At 37.6% G+C, this 22,676-nt stretch overlaps 1 protein-coding gene across 2 annotated transcripts in view; it reads left to right on the forward strand.

Annotated features, from left to right (window-relative positions):
• The window catches only part of DARS1 (aspartyl-tRNA synthetase 1), a 65,436-nt gene that overhangs the window by 18,038 nt on the left and 24,722 nt on the right, over nt 1-22,676 (forward strand). For both annotated transcript variants that reach the window (XM_007452020.1, XM_007452021.1), the window contains 4 exons: nt 232-334; nt 17,127-17,229; nt 20,868-20,948; nt 21,950-22,009. In XM_007452020.1, the coding sequence (XP_007452082.1) occupies nt 232-334; nt 17,127-17,229; nt 20,868-20,948; nt 21,950-22,009 (347 nt within the window). The remainder of the gene's footprint in view (nt 1-231; nt 335-17,126; nt 17,230-20,867; nt 20,949-21,949; nt 22,010-22,676) is intronic.

Consider the following 22,676-nt stretch of genomic DNA (forward strand, 5'->3'; position numbering starts at 1 on the left):
GCCTACATCCTCATAACAAGCATTTTAAAAGCATAGGAGAAACTTGGGTTTCTTTAAAGCTTGTCAACTGAGCATGGGAATTTTGGCTGTCAAAGCCAGATACCTATGTGTATATCCCTGTTGGGGATAGTAAATTTGGGCCCAATTATAAAGTAGAGAAGCATTTTTCTTCTTTGTAAAACCTGAAGTAGCATGTCCTTAATACCCTTACGTACTTTCTGTCTTCTTCAGGGAAGCAGTGCTTCTTAGTCCTACGTCAGCAGCAGTTTAATGTCCAGGCTCTTGCAGCCGTGGGAGACCACGCAAGCAAGCAGATGGTTAAATTTGCTGCCAAGTAAGTAAGCAATTATATCCTGTTGTCAGAATAAACAGTGGTGGGAACCGGGGCTCCCAGGGCTTTGGACCATTTTCATGCATTAACATCAACGCTTCCTTTGTTTAAAAATGTAGTTATTTAAATTGTCAGTTCAGTGTTGCTGAATACATTAAAGTTATAAAAGAGAAAATATGGAGCACAGGCTTGAAATTCATTTGGAACTGCTGAAGCAGCACTCTCTACAGACAAGTCACATTTACTTTCAAGTAGAGTTACAAAAAGCCTGGCAGCGTCAACACTGCAAAGCAACTTTATTTTGTTGTGTTTGTTGAGCTTCATTTCCTCCCTCCCTCCCCTAGTTTGAGATTTGCATATTAAGCAACAAGTTTTCTAACTAAATAATAGAAGTGTTTAAAATAAAAGAATGTGATTTTGCAAATGATTCCATCCTGAAGAAGTAAAACAAACGCGCTAACATGTTACAGCTTTTAACTTTGACACCAAAAAGGTTTAAAAAAAAAAAGTAAAGTTTGCTTTTTCTCCCCCACGAAAGTATTATTGTCTGGCTCAGGGTTCCTATAGAAGCTCATTGTTTTGTTCAGTTTACAAGGGGCAAGATACAGAGATAGTGTAGTGGTTGTGCCTGCTGGAGCTCTAAGGTAATAAGAGTTGGTGATGTGGCTAGTTTTGTTTGCATGTTTTTCTCAATTTAATTGAAATTTTATTTCCATGATAATGATCAGAGAAGACTCAGAAAAATGGACAATTTTAAGTAGTAGAGTACTTCATAGGCATAAATATTTTTTAAAAGAAATTCAGTCGAGTAAATGTTACATTTTTTCTATTGATTTTTTTTAACATCTTTATTGGAGTATAATTGCTTTACAATGGTGTGTTAGTTTCTGCTGTGTCACAAAGTGAATCAGCTATACGTATACATATATCCCTGTATCTCCTCCCTCTTGCATCTCCCTCCCACCCTCCCTATTTCCTATTGATTTTTATCTCTGTTATTTATATATATATATGCTTTCAAAGATGAGTTAATATAGATAGAATTATCAATTTTAGAACTAGAAGGAGACTAAAAACTCATCTAATTTAATATCTTAATTTATGGTTGGGCCTTCCCTGACTCCCTCAGCACAGTGGTTTACACATAATGGATGCTTAGCAACTGGTTTTGGTTAACAGATTTATTTATCCAATTTAGTTTTATTGTATCATAGCAATACCTGCCTTCTGGTTGAAAGACTCCGGTGCCATTAATTACATCAATTTACTGATGTGCTCAGAGGTCTCAGTACCACTAGCCCTACCTCTCCCTATCTCCCAGTCCTGCTGCCCAGAGACTGTCACTTTCATCTCTTCTACCTGTATCATTTGGTGATTAGGTTTGCTGTTTTAATACCTAGTCCTTAAGGGTATATGCTTGTGGGGTGCATTTGTCACCTAGCCTTTTCAGGTCAATCTGTATCCTATGAGGTGGGACATAGTAAATGTGGTCCCTAGAAATAAACTTTGTCTACACAGAGAGCCCCTGAAAACCACAGACATATATGCTAAATTATATTTAACATACTGGAAAATACTGGGGAAAAGTCAACTTCGAGTCAACAAGCTTTATGGCTTCTGTCTTTTATATATTATATTGATTCTGAAAACTAATATATGAAGCTGATAGTTTCATATAGAATATATTTTTTTGTTAAACTGCATTATAACCTCCGTATTACATTCTTAAAGGATTATCATCTGAAAGTCTTTTGGAAATCCCATTTACCCTTAATCACTAAGAGGCATTCTACTATCAAGAGAACAGTCAATTCATTTGATATCTCTAGAGGCAGACACGTTAAAGGAGTCCACAAATAGTTATTTCTTATTTTGGATCTTCTCAGAAACTCCTGGGACTTGACTGACAGCAATTGACCATATCAGATGTCAACCAAAGTTTACCAGCTGGAAAAGATACTTGCACACAGAACTTAGTTCACTAATGCCCTTATAATATATGTTAAAGACAGGCTTTCATCTAAAAGTGATAGTGTATGCATGATCTTTTTTTTAGAATAAGGGAAGAATTTAGATAATTTAATCTGGACTTCATAATCTTGAAGTGGATGGAACTCAATCAAGATCTAGATCTGATTTTAATCTCTTTGTTTTGTTTTTGTTTTTGGCTGCGTCACTTGGCTTGCGTGATCTTAGCTCCCCAGCGAGGGATTGAACCCAGGCCCTGGCAGTGAAAGAGCCGAGTCCTAACCACTGGACTGCCAGGGGATTCCTGAGATCTGATTTTAATCTTAAATCAGGTTTAACAATTAAGTTGTGACTTTGATTTCTTTTTTAAAGCAAAGAACATGTAGCTATTTTTAGTCCATTTAAAAAACTGGACTTTATATAATTAGTAATGTGTGGGAAAAGATGGTTTCATAATAGAGCTGTTGCATATTATAAAGCCTTTGACTGGTTATATACAGGCAAATGGACCCAATTTTATACAATAGGTTTAACATGTGGAACTTAAGTTACAATTATTTAACTTTTGGCACTACTCATATGTTAAGGTATCTATCCTGAGTTATTAACAATAAATGTGTTAATAGTTTTTCTACCTTGTGAAAAAGGAAAATTCTCATGACTCCCTATGGTGAAAAATGATGAGTTTTTAATTTTTGTGGCTGGTTGATAAGATAATTTTCTTAGGAACATGATTTGTTGCTCCTGGTGTGTCAGTCAGCTTGTCTTTATGTGATTTTGCTGTACTTCTAAGGTAGTTCAGAAATCCTGATCTTCCTTGGTAACAAGTCTAAAGCACATATCCTTTCTGATAGAAAGGTAGTAGTATGATCTTATATTCAAAGTACCAATTTTTAAAGAAGAAAATCAAGAACAGAAAAATTTTACTTTGAAAATTACCTGCTCTATTTATAAATAATAATCAAGTGAAATTGTAATATAAATTCTAAAGAACTTTCAGAACTTTTAGGAAAAAGATGTGTTGATTTTTTTCTTCATCCTTCAAAATCCTTTTCTTAAAAAGTCCATACTTGGGCTTCCCTGGTGGCGCAGTGGTTGAGAGTCCACCTGCCGATGCACGGGACACGGGTTCGTGCCGCGGTCCGGGAAGATCCCACATGCCACAGAGCGGCTAGGCCCGTGAGCCATGGACGCTGAGCCTGTGCATCCGGAGCCTGTGCTCCACAACGGGAGAGGCCACAACAGTGAGAGACCCGTGTACCGCAAAAAAAAAAAAAAAAAAAAAAAAATAGTCCATACTTGCCAGAAGTTTCTTTCTAAGTGCTATTTTTAAATAAAATCTTTAATGGCTTTCTATTTCCAGCCATGTTCAATATTAATTCTACCTGCTGGTTCCCCCTGTTATTTCCCACTATTTCTCAATATACTTCATATTGGACAGTCTCTCCATGTCTACAATGACCTCTTTTCTAATTTTCCTTCTTATTTTAAAGGCTTTAGTTTTATTCATTAAATCCTCATTCTTTGTCACTTAGCTTATTAAGCCCATGTTCTTCATGATCCTCACTGACTGGTTTCTCTTTTCATTTCTCTGGGGTCCACAAATGTGTTCTTGGGAGATTGGAAGTTTTCTATATTTTTTTAAATTTTAGTGTACATTTTGGTGATTATCTTAAAGTTACATAAGGATACTATGCCATATCATTTTATAGGCTAACTTACAGTAGAGAACTGCTGTGTAAATTGTGTTCATGCCAACTGAAACCGATGATATCCATGTTCTGTACAAATGAAGATTTCACTGTAGTTTGAATAGTGACATGCTGACAAGTTGGGTTACTAGGTGGTACTTGGTAGTTAAGAAGTATTATGAACTTTAAAAGCCTGTGCCACTCAAGCATATTTATTGAATCCTATTTTCATCTGTATAGGGGCAGCATATAACTAATAGTACAATAGTTTCCATATAAGGAAAAATGTTTCTATTTCCAGTTCTAGTATTTATCAGATTAGATACCCATTTGATTAAAATTTCAATTAACAATACTACATTATTAACTTTCACTGGAATAAGATAGTTTTATAAAATTGTCAACTGATATTTAAATTGTCACTCTTGGTTGCTCTTTGCAGAACTTTGGTTAATTATGAGGCCAAATTATCCTGAGTCAACTTCAAAGTTAATGTTTTATGGAATTATGAACAAGCATTCTTCATATTACTAGTATTAAAATAAAAATACAGAAAATTAAATCTAGAACTGGATATGAGGCTACAGCTTTATACAGTAAACCAAATGTCAGCAATTTAGTTTTACAAACCTTAAATTAATATTGTTAATTTGAATTTTGTTGTTTTTAATATTTGTTTCAATTTTCTTTAAAAATTCGCTTTGAGGAGAGTTCCCTGGCTGTCCATTGGTTAGGACTCCACACTTTCACTGCCATGGGCCCAGGTTCATTCCCTGGTCTGGGAACTAAGATCCCACAAGCTGAGCAGCATGGCCCAGAAAAAAAAAAAGACTGTAAAAATTCACTTTGATTTCAAGTTAAGGGCTATAACCATAAGGCATTTATTTCTACTAGTTTTATACTTGTAGGTATTTAAGTAACATGATAAAACTAATTTAAGTGTTTACTGAGGGTCCCTGGTATTGCCGAGAGAGGCCACTGATCTATGCCATATTTAGTTGTGCTTAATTCTTACCAAGCTTATTTTGAACTTAACATTCTTGGGGTTTTGGTGAAGAAAACTGAGTTCACAAAATAAGTCATCATAGAACTACTAGGATGATTTAAACCTTTAATTTCTACAACATGCCAATGGGCAATGGAGTGTAAGAGTGGCCCAGAGACTTGGCTCCTCACTGACTAGGCACATGACTTCATAAATTGTTTACTGTATGTTAGTCTTTCTTCATTCTTTACAGCTAAGACCCTTCTTTGAACATTTTTATTTCTACTTGCCTGGGAAACATTAAAGTCTGAGATTAGGTGTGGCACTAATTCACTGTAATTGAAAGAAGTTACTTGACATATAAACCAAGTTTGTGCCTGTCTCGGAATTGGAATACAGATTTTTTATTGTGGAAAGGTGGTTTATTATTTCAAAAAATATTTACACAATTGATGTTTTATGGGTGCTGTTTTGATTTAACTGGCAAATATATGGTTTCTCATGTTTGGGCATTTTGAGTTCTTTGCCTCAATGAATTGTTAGTTTTTATCATCAAAGTATTTTATATTGGTACGTTACTTGAAAAACTAGTATGTAGCAACTTTATATCCTGTCCTCTTTTCAACTAATCTTTTATTATACCTTGCCCAGGATTTTAAAATTATTCATTTGAATATGGGTAGCTATGTAGATCTATGGAGCACATTTCTCATTGAGTACAGTAAGATTCAACAGATTATTTCTGACAACCAGAAAGCTAATAAATTTGTTGCCAGTTTTGCTGAAAACCTTTAATACTCAAGTTTCTGTAAGTGTTTAAATTTTAATAGTTTTTGTTGCTATTAGAATATGTAAATATGAGAAAGAAAAGCTTAGAATATGTCTTTTTCACCATTATTCATTTTTGAGGGGGAGAGGAGAAGGGGGTAAATAAGAATCAAATGGAAATCATTTTGAAATATATGAGCTGTTGACTGCCTAAAATTATAATTTTGGTCATCACCTAGCTTTCACCAACTCAAGTTTATCTGTACTATTAATAATAACAGTCAGCACATATCAGTATAGAATAGGATTTCTTACATATTTTAGGCCTTTATTGTGACAATCTAGTATAAAAAAGCACTTTGAGGGGCTTAAAACTGTGGTGCCTAAAACAATGTAAAATAAAAGGTAAAAACCACTATTCATACAAAGCGTATGCTGCTAACCTTCCATCATTATCTTGTGTATATTGAGTAGATTATATAAATTATGATGGGGTACTCTTCAGTGACCCCTGTAGCAGGTGCCTTGTATTTTTTAAATGAAAGGCCATGGAAAGAAGCTCCCCCATACACACCTACTCTTGGAATTTTATTGCATGTGAAATAATTATTTTTAATATTTAAGAAACTTAATCTACAATTAAAATTTAGTATGATGATTGCCCTTACTTTATCTTGCCAAGCTTTCCAGTATCCACCATGAATTTTTATATTTATGGGGTGCACCCCTGTAAAGGTTCAGTGCAGTGGTCACCAGTAGCTTCCCTATCTCATGTACAGGGGAAATAACAGATTTGATTGTTAACAGTAGCAGCAATAATAGCTAAGTATTACTGTATACTAAGTATGGAGCTGTGGAGTGCCATACTTGCATTTTCCCCCTTGGTCCTCATAGCAGTACTGTGAGGTGTGGATACCATTTTGTCTTTTTTTTTTTTTCTTGTCTATTCATTTTTTATAGATAAGAACGTTGATACTTAAAATACTAAGGTCTCTAACTCTAGGCTCATGCTTCTGTGTCATCCTGCCTCTCTAAGATTATATAAGGATATTAGTTCAAAGCCCTCCACATTATATATAGCTCACTTAGAATACAACCTTAATGTCATTGAAATACATTGGTGACTGGGAAAGGGAAACCCTGTTGCTTTTTGCCTCAGAAGTATCTTTTCTAGAGTGTGCAGTTTATTCTGGTATATATCCTCAAGGAGTAGATAGCTATTTTTTTTCTTGAGGGTGATAATGACTTTTAAATACTGTCCCCAAGTTATTGAGAACGAAAACTGGTGAAAAATAATAATTTTGGTTTTAAAAAGTATAGCTGATAATAAAGTAATAAAAAAAGATTTTTGTGTTGTCAGAAATTGATGCTAAAAACAGTTCCAAAGAAGGAATTAAATGTTTTTCTAACCATCAGTAATGCTAATGAGCTTGTCTCCTCTAGCATAAAGCAGTAGTTGCCTTCCTAAGGAATCACCCCATTGTTAAAAAGCATGCAATAAAAACAGTGGGGTGGGGGGAAGGTAGTTAGAAAGTAGAGAGTTTCATGTTTGCAAACAGTTATTTTTCTTGAATAATTTTAATATAAAAATATTTGATAGCTATAATTATAAATATGAAACCTAAAACTCACTAGGCAAGTTTACATCTTCTTTTGCTTAATCTGTTGCCTTTTCCTTACCATCATCAGCACTGCCACACAGTGCATCTTATACATATTCTTATCGCTCTTGCTGTGAGAAGTAAAACACAAAGTCACTCAACAAAGCAGCTGTGTGGTATATGCAAGTGATGTGGAAATAAGACCACACTCAGAATTTAAAATAGGAATTTATCCTTTACCAAGATTCTGGACTCAGGAAGGAAATGAAAGAGCTTGGCTGTATGGATAACTGATGCTGTTCCTTAACATATCACGCTCTTTGTAACACACTTGTACAGACTAAACTTCAGTCTGCTAGAATTGCTCTGTTGTCAGCAAAGGAGGAGATCTTAGACTTTGAGGTATGGGTGTCCTTTTGGGTTAACTTTTTGTAGAGTGGTGCTAATATTCAGTCAGTTCTGTTATTGTAATAAATGCATTCCTAAAAAAATACAGTGCTATGCAAAAGTATGAAATAAAAACCTTAAGGTTTGTGCAGAAAATAGGTAAATAGCACAACAGTCAAAAAGTTCAGGGACTTACCTGGCGGTCCAGTGGTTAAGACTCTGCACTCCCAATTCAGGTGACATGGGTTTGATCCCTGGTGGGGGAACTAAGATCCCGCGTGCCACACGGTGCAGCCAAAAACAAAAACAACCTTCATCAGTGACATAGTTTTATAAAAAGAACCTAATTTTATTAAAAACATACAATAGTTTTATACATATTGAATGGTGGAGAAATACATGAATACAATAAATCTCTCACTTTATCTTTACAAAGGCATACTGTTTCTGAGTGGAAGTGTATCAGAAGAGTTGCAGCTTGGAAATTATTATCAAGTGGTACAAGGAAGGCTGTCTGAAATTGGAAGGAAAGTTGGACCACCAGCTGGGGGTGGGTGTGGCTTGTAACGCAGGTAGATGTTTGAGGTGTGTGTGTTTTATGTATTCCTGTGTGGCTAAGTTCACCTGAGTACAGTTGTCTGCATTGACCTAGTGTTTCTCACAGGTGAAATCTGGTATAGGCAAACACAAAATTCTCATGATGCTCAGATTGATACCTAATATATCAATTGTGTTGGAATTAATTCACATTTTCAAAACAAGTGTTAAAGCAAAACTATACTCTTAAAAGAGAGAATGATGCTTGTGCATCATTGCATTTTTCACCAGTTTTCGTTCTCAATAACTTGGGGACAGTATTTAACTTGGGGACATTGCATCAGTGGGTCCAAATATAAGAGTCTTATCTGTTTGCTGACTGCTTATGTGTGGAGGTGAGGAAAAGAAAGAGGTGGAAAATGACTTCAGAGTTTCTAGTTTGAGAAACTCTGTGGAAAAGACACCATCAATCTGGAGTAAATTCCCAGGATGGGCTGGGACTGAACACAGTTCACTCTCTGGAGCTGGATGGGCTCAGCTTCCCTTAGAGCACTTGGCCAGGGAAAGTGTGGATACTGAACAGGGGTGGGGTTCTGTTAGCAATGAAGAAGGGGGGAGGGATTTGGATAGACAGCTGTAGTATCTCCTAAACTTGCTTACTATGTTGAGTAAATTGGAGAGAAGTTCCAACCTTTTGAGTTCATGAAAAGCCCAAAGATTGAAATAGGTTGTTTTACTGAAACCATTTTATTTTTCTGGCTGATAGGATTCTGCTCCTCCTCTTCTGAGTCATCCTCTCATTCTAAATGTTCTCAAGTGACTATATGGAACAAGTTGGCCTTAAAATTCCTTACTTTTCCTCCCCTGTCTTCACCATTGCTTCACTTTGACAGTTCACTCCTGTGGCCACAGCTTGGATTTTGCCCCTTAGAATTTCGTTTTAAACTCCAGTAGCCTTTCTCTTTAACCATAATTTCCACCTTTCTACCTCTAATGCCTCCTAATCTTCTGTTGGACCTCATCAAGGCTTGTATTTTTTTTATCAATCTCCCCATTTTCTCCTAGTTTTTTCTGTCCCCTTTTGACCTCACACAATGCCAGTTCCATTCCTACAACTACTCTCACTGCATCCTTATCCACTGTTCTCTGTCTCTTTGTTTCTTTCGCCCTGCAGATGCCCTACTAACTCCCTGCCCCATATACACTTGATCCCATAATCTAACACCAAGCTTAAAGAGTGTATTGTGTATTTGTGGCAGAACAGTTAATTTTTATTCCTCAGCTGGGCCCAGTAGAATATATTCTACTTTTGTAATGAAAATAGAGGTTTATAGGCCACCTCTTTTCATTGCTTCACTGAACTCTTCAGGATCTCATTCCTCTTTATCCCTTAGTTTCTGAGTATAATTATAATAAGAAAATAAAAGTTTGGAAAATTCTGTGAGTTTCATTGCTTAATATATTATCAGCCTTCTATTATGATTAAAAACAGCATATGGGGGCTTCCCTGGTGGCACAGTGGTTGACAGTCCGCCTGCCGATGCAGGGGACGCGGGTTCGTGCCCTGGTCCGGGAGGATCCCACATGCCGCGGAGCGGCGGGGCCCGTGAGCCATGGCCGCTGAGCCTGCGCGTCCGGAGCCTGTGCTCCGCAGCGGGAAAGGCCACAACAGTGAGAGGCCCGCGTACCGCAAAGAAAAAAAAAAAAAAAAAAAAAAAAAACCAGCATATGAACAGCAACATATAAATACTAGTGGCTTCTATTACTTATTAAATAAAGCAAAAATTCTTACTTATAGATGCTTTTAGCTTACTTTAGATATTTGAGGATCAGTGAAACGTGAGATGATTCAAATGAATACTTAGTAACACATTCACTTTGGGAGGCTAGCAGTTTAGTTAGTAAGCCAACTAACCATCCTGCTAGAATCTTTGGTTTAGAAAACAGCACAGCTAGAAATACGTTCATGAGGAAAAGGCCATTTCTAATCCTCATTTAATTTTCATACTGTCTTAGATCTTTTTTTATATTAAATGCTTGTAATTATCTTTAGTGCTAGGGGAGTGCCTAAGGACTGTTTATTTATTCTCAAGGTATTTCCGTCTTGAAGGGCAACCCAAAGAGGCTGGACATTTAAAACGTGAACTCCTACACAAAAAAGTGGGAGAAATAATGGTATTTATATGTTAATTCCATGAGGCCCTACATTTAACTCTATTCCCTCTGGCCATATACCAGGTGGAAAAAAGCAAGGACTCCACTATTAAAAATATCAAATCAGATAGTTCCAGCTGGGGTTCCCTAATCATTTAAGAGGCAAACTATGAGGTCACTTTTAATATCTTAAATAGATAACTATCTTAGCATTTACTTTAGATATTAAATCTGAGGTGTTTATCTTTCCCTTACTGACTAGATTGTACCACTAGCACTTTCTAGCTTTTTAGTATTTTCCTTAAGAGCTACATTAAAGCTTAATATGGGGTCAGTTTTCCCCAAATTATCTTTCCTAGGAATATCCAATTCATCAAAATACTAATCCGAAAAGTTGACTCACTAATTGGATTTAAGTGCCACAGGACTCTTCAACACATTATTTTAATCAGTTTGTTGGAAAGATCAATTTTCTTATGGTTAAATGCATACAGAAATGAAACAACTAAATGAGTTACATGGGGAAGGTTGGCACATCTCATTCCCTAGAGATCTTTAAGAACGGATTCTTAATTGTGTATCTGAAATGGTTTGAGGTCTTTAAATGAAATTTGTCTGGAAGCAGGAAGATGGGATACCTATCCAGGCCAGTGTTTCTGGATCCCCATCTTATGTTGACATTAATGTTCTAATGTTTAATAGCTGGTGTTTGAGCTGAGGCAAGAAGTCATCCCTTTTTTCCTTTTAAAATCATTGTTTATTTAGTGCCATTTAAAAATAATGAGCAGAGTAGTTTGTGTTAGTTATGGTTGAGCCTTGAAAAGACAAGTGGGTTTTTTTTTTTTTGCGGTACGCGGGCCTCTTGCTGTTGTGGCCTCTCCCGTTGTGGAGCACAGGCTCCGGACGCACAGGCTCAGCGGCCATGGCTCACGGGCCTACTCGCTCCGCTGCATGTGGGATCTTCCCGGACTCGGGCACGAACCCGTGTCCCCTGCATCGGCAGGCGGACTCTCAACCACTGCGCCACCAGGGAAGCCCAAGACAAGTTTTTTTAAAGGTGGCCCTGTAGGCCTTTTTGTATTGACTGCTATTAAGGACTATAGTGAATGTAAACTGTATTCACTGTAGTGAATGTAAACACAGGTTGTTAAGTTTAAAATTAAAGTGTTGTAAAAGGCTACAGTTCATTTGAAGAGCAGGTGTTAAAAACTGAATTTTGCTATTCATGCTTATGTAACACCTCCCACCCCTAGCATAGCGATGTTCGGATTCTGAATAAAAGGCTTACTCAGGCTGTAATATTTGTATACGTATGTATTTTCTTTTCTTTTTCTTCATATTAGTCATTGTGGTTAGGTTATTTATTGGTAGCTTGTGAGTCACAAGTATGTTTCTCATTCTCTAATGAGTCACCTAGCTACATACAAGTTTATTTTCTTTCCTTTCTAGATCTTTCACCTGAAAATAACTATTTTACTTACTTGGTAGGTTAAATTTTCAGTTTATACGTTAATTTTTAGAACTGTAAATATCAAAATAATACTCAGAAGAAGTTTCATTGATTTAGAAAACTTTTATTAGCACCTGCTCCAGTCTAGACACTCTGCTAGGCTCGGGTATTCAGTGACTCTGTATATCACATAAGGAACTTAATTTGGGGACAGGACAAAAATAAACAAACAAACATGCAGAGGCATGTTACAGGTCCTATGATGGAAGTATATGTATATATCATCCACAGTTGAGGCCCAGAGGGTGGTGGGCATTTGGGTACCCCTTGAGCATCATGTGGATAAGTTGGTGAACATAGGCGAGGTTAATATAGTGTTCTGGATTGCGGCTCTTTGAACAACTGTACCTAGATAGTTTATACCTCTTCGTTGGAATGAGGTACTTATCTGTTGGATCAGAAACAGAACTATATTGGCCCTGTCCAGTTCAACATTTGTATTGAAAACTTTGATAAATATGTGCTTTAAAAGTAGGTCTAGGGGGCTTCCCTGGTGGTGCAGTGGTTGAGAGTCCGCCTGCCGATGCAGGGGACACGGGTTCATGCCCCGGTCCGGGAAGATCCCACGTGCCACGGAGCAGCTGGGCCCGTGAGCCATGGCCGCGGAGCCTGTGCTCCGCAACGGGAGAGGCCACAACAGTGAGAGGCCCGTGTACCGCAAAAAAAAAAAAAGAAAGAAAAGAAAAAGTAGGTCTAGGGCTTCCCTGGTGGCGCAGTGGTTGAGAGTCCGCCTGCCGATGCAGGGGACATGGGTTCGTGTCCCGATCCGGGAAGATCCCACATGCTGCGGAGCGGCCAGGCCCGTGAGCCATGGCCGCTGAGCCTGCGCGTCTGGAGCCTGTGCTCCGCAACGTGAGAGGCCACAACAGTGAGAGGCCTAAGTAGGTCTAAAATCTGGTGTCAAAAATTCCTAGTTTAAAAAAAAAAAAAAAGTTCCTAGTTTATGGGATTATTCTTCTAAGCTAAATATAACTTTAAGTAATAACTTTATTCTCTTTTATACAAAGATTCTGATGTATATATGTTGAGGCTGGCAACAACAGAACATCAAGATACATCAGCGTTACTGGAGAAGGCAGTATGATTCTTGGGCATTTTGAAAACTATTTGTGAAGGGCCTGTTATTTTCAGTTTCTTTTACATAAGCTATAAAGGAATCTGGCAGCTCATGAGCTTCTAAAAATGAGAATGCATTATTTCAAAGTGAGCTGATGTTGCATTCTGGAGTATTTAAAATTTGGTGCTAATTTGTGAGTCTGTAACAGAACTGTCTAGTGCAGTAGTCAGTACATGATCTTACTAGCTGTGTGATCTTGGGCTAATTACCTGACCTTTCAGAATCTCAGTTTTTTCAACTATAAATTGTTAGTAGCACCTACCTTCACACAGGAACTGGAACATAAAAGGAAATTGCCAGAGTGACATGGGAATAATAATACTTTAGGTATTTGTATCTGTTAAGATCAATTTCATTTGAGCTGTAAAAATAAAGCTGCTTCTTCAACCTTAAATACGGAGAACATGAACAAAACTAATGAAGAATGACACAAAATTTATGATGCATTCCATATTTTTTGCAAATGAGAAAAAATGTGGAGGAGTATAGTAAACAGTGATTATAGGAAGAAGGGGTTGGGTATATGATGGGGAACTTAAAATTTTAAATTTACACGTTATTTAACATTGGAATTGTTAACAATAAAAAAGTATATTCTTTTACAATAAAAAATAAGTTTTTGAAATAATGTTTAGAAAACGCTGTTTAAAAAATAACTTAAATATATAAGAGCAAGCCTTGCCATTTTCCATCCCTCACTGGTGAGGGGTAGTGTGAATTGGGGGTGATTATTCTTTGTTCTCCAAGAGGACTTGTCAGAGTCAGAACCTCCCACTGGGACCCAGTGACAAAAAAATAGATGAAGTACTTCTTTCCCAGATCTGTTTCTCCACCATTTGTATGCAAGATGGTGACCTCTTTGACTAGAGTCCCATACTGTTAAATTCCTTTTCACCTATAAATCAGCTACCCACACCAACAGCCTTTTCTCAGTCATTGTGATTCTTATGCCCTATCCCAGTGTTCTCCAAAGTGTGGTTTGCTCAAGATTACCCACTGAAGGAAAGAAAATAATTAAACTTGTTTCTTTCCTTTCCTTCCTTTCTTTCTGATCTAAAAGTGTAAGAAAAAAATTGAGTTTTTCTAATAGTTAATTTATAGATAAACACTGGGCCTATCACTTGGATTGCATCTCAGAAGGTCACGTGTCACCTGTAGCATGTGAGGCCTCTGAAGGAAGACTGCAGGATTCCAGTAACACAAAGGAGCTAACACTGGTATCCCAACCCTCTGGTTCACTTTCAGCATATTGTAGCCAATTGAAGTTTACTGTGCCTGGCTAACTGGTTTGGGGGGATTACATTTATTTATATTTATTAAAATAACAGACTGATCCTCAGAAAATGGACAAAGGATTTCTATCAAGAGACTATAGAATGAAGATAAAACTTAAAACATACGCGCAACAAGAAAATGTTAACACTGACACAGTGTGGGATCTTTGTATCAGCCATATTGTGAAGTGGTGGTAGTGGTGGTGGTGGTGGTGGTGGTGTTTTAATGATAATCCAATCAGATCTGACAAGATTTCAGTACTCCCCTAGCTAGATAGAAATTATCAGGAAAACTGTGTGAAGTATGGATTTGCTATTGCTAATTATGGATCATTATTGCTAATTATGAATCTCTCCCCAAGTTTATATTTGCCTAAAGCTAATATTTACATTTAGTATTACATGTATATAATTTTAAAATAAATAAAATATATACATATTGAGGTACATACTCCCCATTTTTTTTTTACTGGTAAAGTAAATCAAATGATCAAAAATGTTTGTAGGGCTTCCCTGGTGGCGCAGTTGTTGAGAGTCCGCCTGCCGATGCAGGGGGCACGGGTTCGTGCCCCAGTCCAGGAAGATCCCACATGCCGCGGAGCGGCTGGGCTCGTGAGCCATGGCCGCTGAGCCTGCGTGTCCGGAGCCTGTGCTCCGCAATGGGAGAGGCCACAACAGTGAGAGGCCCGCATACCGCAAAAAAAAAAAAAAGTTTGTAGATAGCTGCTCAACCCTGTAGTTGATATATTAACTATCTATAGCTAAGCTGCTCAACCCTATAGTTGATATATTAACTATCTATAGCTATCATTATTAAGCCTATATATGAAGTTAATGTCTGTCTATTAACCCTATAGTTTATATATTTAAGTATTCTCTCCTTTTTGAAACATGTTACTTCCTTGGACCTCTAATGCCATTCATTTAGTTTGTTTGTTTTTTTTAAGTCTCTTCTCTCCCACCTAGAGTTCTGTCATGATCTTCAGCATTTCTGAAGATAGTAAACAATAGGTCTTAGTTCACCATTTTTCACCTATTATCTTCATTATGATTCTTTTCCAACCCGAATGTTTCTTGAAATGGATTGTAGTGTTCTCCTGTGTAAAATAAGTATTGTTAGATTTCTGGAATCCTGTCAAATCGCACCACAACTACTAAGGACCCAGTTCTTTATCAGAATGAATAGACTTTTTCTTAGGAAAGTTATATCTTGTTGTTGCTTTGCTTTGTTTAGATTCTGGTCATCCATCTTGCAGGATTTTAAGTAGGGACTTGAGCCATGAGACCATAACACAAAAGTTAACTGGGGCTTATGACAGCAGGTAAACAGAGAGTCCAGGACAGATTTTCCTAATCCATTTTTGCCCTTTCTGTTATGCCAGCTGCCGCAGGAAATCCACTCTCTCCCAGTTGTCACTCTGGCATTTTTCTTCCTTCCTTCTCTTTTCAACTCAACTTCTACAGCTCCAGTTACCACCTGAGAGTTTTTTTTTTAATAAATTTATTTATTTGTTTGTTTGTTTATTTATGGCTGCGTTGGGTCTTCGTTGAGGTGCGCGGGCTTCTCATTGCGGTGGCTTCTCTTGTTGCAGAGCCCAGGCTCTAGGCGCATGAGCTTCATTAGTCGTGGCACGCAGGCTCAGTATTTGTGGCACACGGGCTTAGTTGCTCCGCGGCATGTGGGACTTCCTGGACCAGGGCTCCAACCTGTGTCCCCTGCATTGGCAGGTGGATTCTTAACCACTGTGCCACCAGGGAAGCCCCTGCAAGTTTTAATTAATAGTTTTACATGGGGAATTGCCTTTGGCCAATTGAGCTGCCATCGTACCGACATCACTCTCCAAGATCTGAAAGTTAAATCTTATCCTTTTCCACAAATGTACTATGACACAACTAATGAATTATCTCAGAATTTGAGGGTCTGGTGTTCAAAATTCAAGTTTGTTATAGAATTAGACTGGTCAGGAAATGCATTTATTTTATTCTTAGTATATATTAAGCTTCATATAGATATTCTTAACTAGAATTACACAATCCAATAGGCTATCTGTCACAAATCCAATGACAGTGTGTACTCAGAAACTATAGGCAATGAGGATTTAATTGCAGCACCCTAATGTCCTCTTATTACCTTGAAATCTTTTCAGTTGACCTTCTATTATTTAATTCCATTACATACCAGTAATTGCATTTACTGAAGCCAGTGTTTCTCCTTATAGGAAATGCTGATCTTAGTAAATTTCAACTATAGGCAGGGAAATGTTCTTTAATAAATAGTTGAGGACTTCCCTGGTGGTCCAGCAGTTAAGACTCCAAGCTCCCAATGCAGGGGGCCTGGGCTCATTCCCTGGTCAGGGAACTAGATCCCTCATGCATGATGCAACTAAGAGTCTACATGCCACAACTAAGATCCCACACATGGCAACGAAGGTCCTGCTGCTGCAACTAAGACCCGGCGCAGCCAAATAAAACAAATAAATATTAAAATAAAAATAAAATAAAATAAAAAAATAATTGAAAGACTTTTTCACAGTTCAGTGCTGGTCCTGTTACCTCTGATGTCTAGAGTATTTTATATATGGGAACTAAATTATGGAATCTGGAAAATCATCTCCTCAAGAAATCTCACAAGGTGTGCTACATAGTAGCTTATTGTAAATAGGTTAAAGAGACTGGCTTTATCTCAAGTGGCTTACTATGTTAAAGAAGAGTTTAATATATTCAGCTTTACTGTTGCAACACCAAATGAATTCTGACACCTCTGATGAGATGATTAAAGTTGGACATTTTTTTCTTTCGACAGCATTAACAAAGAGAGCATCATAGATGTGGAAGGTGTTGTGAGAAAAGTGAATCAGAAAATTGGAAGCTGTACACAGCAAGATGTAGAGTTACATGTTCAAAAGGTAATTTTTTTCAAAATATAAAATTGTATACAGAAATAGATGAACTAGTTCTTATCACTAGTCACATCAACTCTATATGTTCTTTTTTTTTAATTAATTAATTTTTGGCTGCATTGGGTCTTCGTTGCTGTGTGCAGGCTTTCTCTAGTTGCGGTGAGCAGGGGCTGTTCTTCGTTGTGGTACACGGGCTTCTCATTGCGGGGGCTTCTCTTGTTGTGGAGCACAGGCTCTAGTCTAGGAGTGCAGGCTTCAGTAGTTGTGGCACGTGGGCTCAGTAGTTGTGATTTGCGGGCTCTAGAGCGCAGGCTCAGTAGTTGTGGCACACGGGCTTAGATGCTCCGCGGCATGTGGGATCTTCCGGGACCACGGCTCGAACCCGTGTCCCCTGCATTGGCAGGAGGATTCTTAATCACTGTACCACCAGGGAAATCCCTATATGTTCTTAATAATTAGAGTTGATGTAAAATATTGAGATTTATAAATTGATTACTGACTCAGCTTTTGTTATATAACAAACCACCTCAATACTTAGCGACTTAAAACAACAAAAACATTTATTTGCTCATGATTCTGTGCAATTTGGGAATGAGGGTCAGCCTATCTGGGATGGCTCATCTGCACCACATGACTTTGCCTGGGATCACTGATATTTCTGGGACATTTCCCCGTGGCCTCTCCTCATCCAGCAGGCTTGCCCAGGCTTGTTGACATGGTACATCTACCATAGTCACATACAGAAAAGTATAAAACACATCTAAAAAGCTTTATTCACTATTATGAACCTATTTTGCTGTGAACTTTCTTTTAATGATGTACTTCTGAAGGTTGATTAGGTATACTCTTAATCATTATATTTCCTTATAATCATTGTATTTCTAATATTTTACAGTATAAAGAAGTCAAGAGACAATACTATATTGGACTTACATTCCAGCAATAAATTTTTCATACAAGATTTATCCCACATCATTTTCTTAGACATAAAAACTAAAAATGCTCACCATCATTGACCTTTAAAATCTTATAAGTGGGGCTTCCCTGGTGGCGCAGTGCTTGAGAGTCCGCCTGCCGATGCAGGAGACGCGGGTTCGTGCCCCGTTTCGGGAAGATCCCACATGCCGCGGAGCGGCTGGGCCCGTGAGCCATGGCCGCTGAGCCTGCGCGTCCGGAGCCTGTGCTCCGCAAATGGGAGAGGCCACGACAGTGAGAGGCCCGCATAACGCAAGGAAAAAAAAAAAAAGAAAAGAAAAAAAAAATCTTATAAGTGAACTCACATGTATTTAATACTATTGAAATAATCCTGCAATTTTGAACCTGCAGTCTCAGATCCAGGTCTAGTTTATATCTACAATATTCATCATTGAATTTCTCTTAACAGAGTAGTCCTTTCCCACCTTTACCCCTGTGTGTGTGTGTATGTGTGTGTGTGTAGGAACGCACGTGAGCACGCACACGTATATGGGATAGAACAGACAGACAGATGCAGAAAAACAGATTCATCCATACACAGTAATTTGGGAGTAAGGTTGTATTTAATTGAAATTGACTGTCTTGGAACTCTTCAAGACTTAGAAAATCTTGTATTTTTTACCGACCTAACTTGCCAAATTACTTTGTTCTTTGTGTAAGTCTTATTTCAAACTAACCCCACCATGAAGTCTGCAACCTAGTAAAGGCAAACTGACCTAAACGTGTGCTGACCAAAAAAAAAAAAAAAAAAAAAAAAAAACAAAAAACCCTATCTTCGAATAACATGTTTTTCAGCACTTGAATAAATAAGATTTTAGTGAGTAAAGCAAGTAAATGTATTGTTTTTTTTTTTAGATGTTGGAGGTAGGACTTTATTAATTAATTTATTTATTTTTGCTGTGTTGGGTCTTCGTTTCTGTGCGAGGGCTTTCTCTAGTTGTGGCAAGCGGGGGCCACTCTTCATCACGGTGCGTGGGCCTCTCACTATCGCAGCCTCTCTTGTTGCAGAGCACAGGCTCCAGACACACAGGCTCAGTAGTTGTGGCTCATGGGCCTAGTTGCTCCGTGGCATGTGGGATCCTCCCAGACCCGGGCTCGAACCCATGTCCCCTGCATTAGCAGGCAGATTCTCAACCACTGCGCCACCAGGGAAGCCCAAGTAAATGTATTTTTAAAATATTCTAATTATCTAGTGTTTGGTTCAACCTTAATAAATGTTAAATATAAAGCCTAAAGAGCTTACCCACAAATTTTGCCTGAATAAAAATAATTATAAAGTATCTCACAAAGCATAAAATATTGTATACTAAATAGAATTTTATAATAAGAAGTGACTCTCTTTTATCATTTATTTATTCAGCCAGCAGTCACTGAGTGTATACTTTGTGCCAAGCACTATGTGAAGTTCTGGGGATGAAAGCGCTCACGACCTAATGAAGGAGATGATGAATTTCCAGTAGTTAGAAAAATGAAAGAGGTAGCTGTCCAGTTCTTCAACTTTGCATTGGAGATCAAGTTTCTGTTAACTCACCCAAGGGAAGCATGACAACTTGGGTATAGGGGGTGGTGACAAATAATTCTATTTTAATGCTACGAAGAGGACTGGAGTATCCTTCTGATACCTTTTCTTCAAGTGTCTGAGCTGAATGCTAAATGTGATTTACCAACTGGAAGAATAATTTCCTTTCCGGAATTAACTAAATAAGGTCTCTTTCGCTTTTTAGCACTAAAATGTGCAGTTAGTGTGAGTTAGGGATTTTAACACCATAAAGGAACACTTTCTACAGCAGCTCCCAACCAGGAGAGCTGCAGGAAATGAGCTATAACATACTTGATGAAAGAAAGCAGTGAGGGATATTTAGAAAACGAATGAGGAAAGGAAAGAGAGGTACAGCAGAATTGAGCTGACTTTGGTCCTAGTGGTAGAAATGGCAGATGCTGTTAACAATTATAATAACTTATTTGTTAATGGCTCTCTCAAACGAGCAAAGTGTTTTCTTATTCATTATTCCATTTGATTCTTACCGCAGACCTTATTTTACAGAAGACTATTGAAGAGCTAGGTAAAGTGATTTGCCTAACAACAGCTTTTATGTGACAAAGAGAGGCCTTAAGCCAGACCCCTCGACTCCAGTTATTTCTTATTTAAGACATTGGTGGGCTTCCCTGGTGGCGCAGTGGTTGAGAGTCCGCCTGCCGATGCAGGGGACACGGGTTCGTGACCCGGTCCGGGAAGATCCCACGTGCCGCGGAGCGGCTGGGCCCGTGAGCCATGGCCGCTGAGCCTGTGCGTCCGGAGCCTGTGCTCCGCAACGGGAGAGGCCACAACAGTGAGAGGCCTGCGTACCTCAAAAAAAAAAAAAAAAAAAAAAAAAAAAAAAAAAAAAAAAAAAAAAAAAAAAAAAAAAGACATTGGTATGCACCTTAGAGTTTACAAAGTATTTGTACCTATGTTATCTCATTTGACTATTCCAGCAACCCACAAGAAATATTATTATCCCCATTTTATAGGTGAAAAAAAAGTACCATCTTTGATTTTAGCAAGCAGTTTCAGTTAAAGATGTATGCAAACATTGTTTCTCATGTTAAGTCAACTGTAGATTTTTTTTAAACAAAAGATAACAGGTTTTGTGTGTTTCTTGATATTTTTGGTAATCTCTCACTTTCAGATTTATGTGATCAGTTCAGCTGAACCCCGCCTGCCCCTGCAGCTGGACGATGCCGTTCGTCCTGAGGTGGAAGGAGAAGAGGTGAAAATTACACTTTTGAAATAATGTGTTTCCTCTGTATGTTTAGTTTGCAAAACATTGAAAACTTGATGTGCTACTTTTGTAGGAAGGGTACCTATGAATTGATTTGAGCTTCATTTTTATTTAAACGTACTCTTACATTAACAATTCTCAAACTTTTTGGTCTCAGGATTCCTTTACATTCTTAAAAATAATTGACCCCACAATCTTTTGTTTTTGTAGGTATACCTATCAATATTTACAGTATTAGAAGTTAAAACAAAATTTTTAATATTTATGACATTATTAAAAATAATATAATTAGATTATGTGTCTGTGTATTCCTATATAAATAATAAAAACAGCAGTAACATTTTATGAAAAGTATTTTCAAAAACAAAAAATAATTTAATGTCAAGGGTGACATTGTGTCACATGTCTACATTGTTGGTAATAACTGGCTCAGTACACAACAATTAGATTTTCATCTCCCTCTACATTCATTCTGTTGTGATAGCACACATCATGAAGCCTTTGGAAAATTTCTCAGTATAGTCAGGAAAAAATGAGAGTGAAAAGGTATTATTATGAAAAATAAGTTTGACTTAACAGACTCCCTGAAAGTGTATCGGATACCTTCACTGGTGCCCTGAACATACTTTGAGAACCACTGTTCTATGTCAGCTTTTATCTGTTCCTTCACTCTTCAACTAGCAGGTAAAATCCAGGGATCAATGAAGGTGACGGTTGTTAATTATTCTGATATCCCAATAATGAGTCAAGGGGTTTGGGGGCAGGAGGTGGAAAAAAAGCATTAACCTCAATTCATTCTCATTTCTCTTCTTTCCAGCTCTTCCTTTTAACAATAACTTCTCTCTGGCTCCACTTTTTGTATCTTGGATCTTTGATTTGGGGGTATAACATGAACACACCTATTCTTACTTAAAAATTAACATGGCTTCTGCAAGTGTTGTTTGTGTCCTTAAAAAAATTAGTAAAATGTTTTTTCATCTTTTTTTTAGGAAGGAAGAGCTACTGTTAACCAAGATACAAGATTAGACAACAGAGTCATTGATCTTAGGGTATGCCTCATTTGTTTATTTAGTGACATGATTGTGCTGACATCAAGGTGAGCAAGGATACCATACCTGACTCAGGTTTATAGAAAAAATCGGCATTTGTCTGTATGTAATATGATAATACAAGAAGTAATTAACCTTTCTGACTGACCCTTCCCCTAAAAAGAATAGTAGGCAACAAGGACATTTGAGTAATAGTTCACAAGATACTGACTTGCTTCATGTGAAAATGACAAAGGAACATGAAGCTAATAAATGGTCTTGCTTCCAGGTAGTACCTGTTTCAAACAAGGTAGTCAGCAAGTGAAAACATAACCATTAATATCACTGCAAAATTGTGAAAGAAGTTATGTGTACATTTTAGAACGACCAGGTGGATATTAGTAGTTAATGCCTCAACTCTTTGAATTTGATCTGAGCACAGAGTTAATAATAATAACAAAGAAGTAGTTGGCCCTGGTGGTTTATATGGTAATCTCATAGGTCTTCTGTTTCCCTTTCTGGTTGGTAACAAGTGAAAGAGTTCAGTGGTTTCATCATTGTAGTAAAACCAATGTCATCTCTCTTTCTTAATGTTTGACCATATCATCCTCCTTTACTTAAATAATCTACCTAAAACTTAAATGCTTTGTCCCATTAAGAGTTTTTTCCAACCTTTCTGCCCTTATTG

The sequence above is a fragment of the Lipotes vexillifer genome, unplaced genomic scaffold, assembly GCF_000442215.2.
Source record: "Lipotes vexillifer unplaced genomic scaffold, Lipotes_vexillifer_v1.1 scaffold105, whole genome shotgun sequence".
Classification (NCBI taxonomy): Eukaryota; Metazoa; Chordata; class Mammalia; order Artiodactyla; family Lipotidae; genus Lipotes; species Lipotes vexillifer.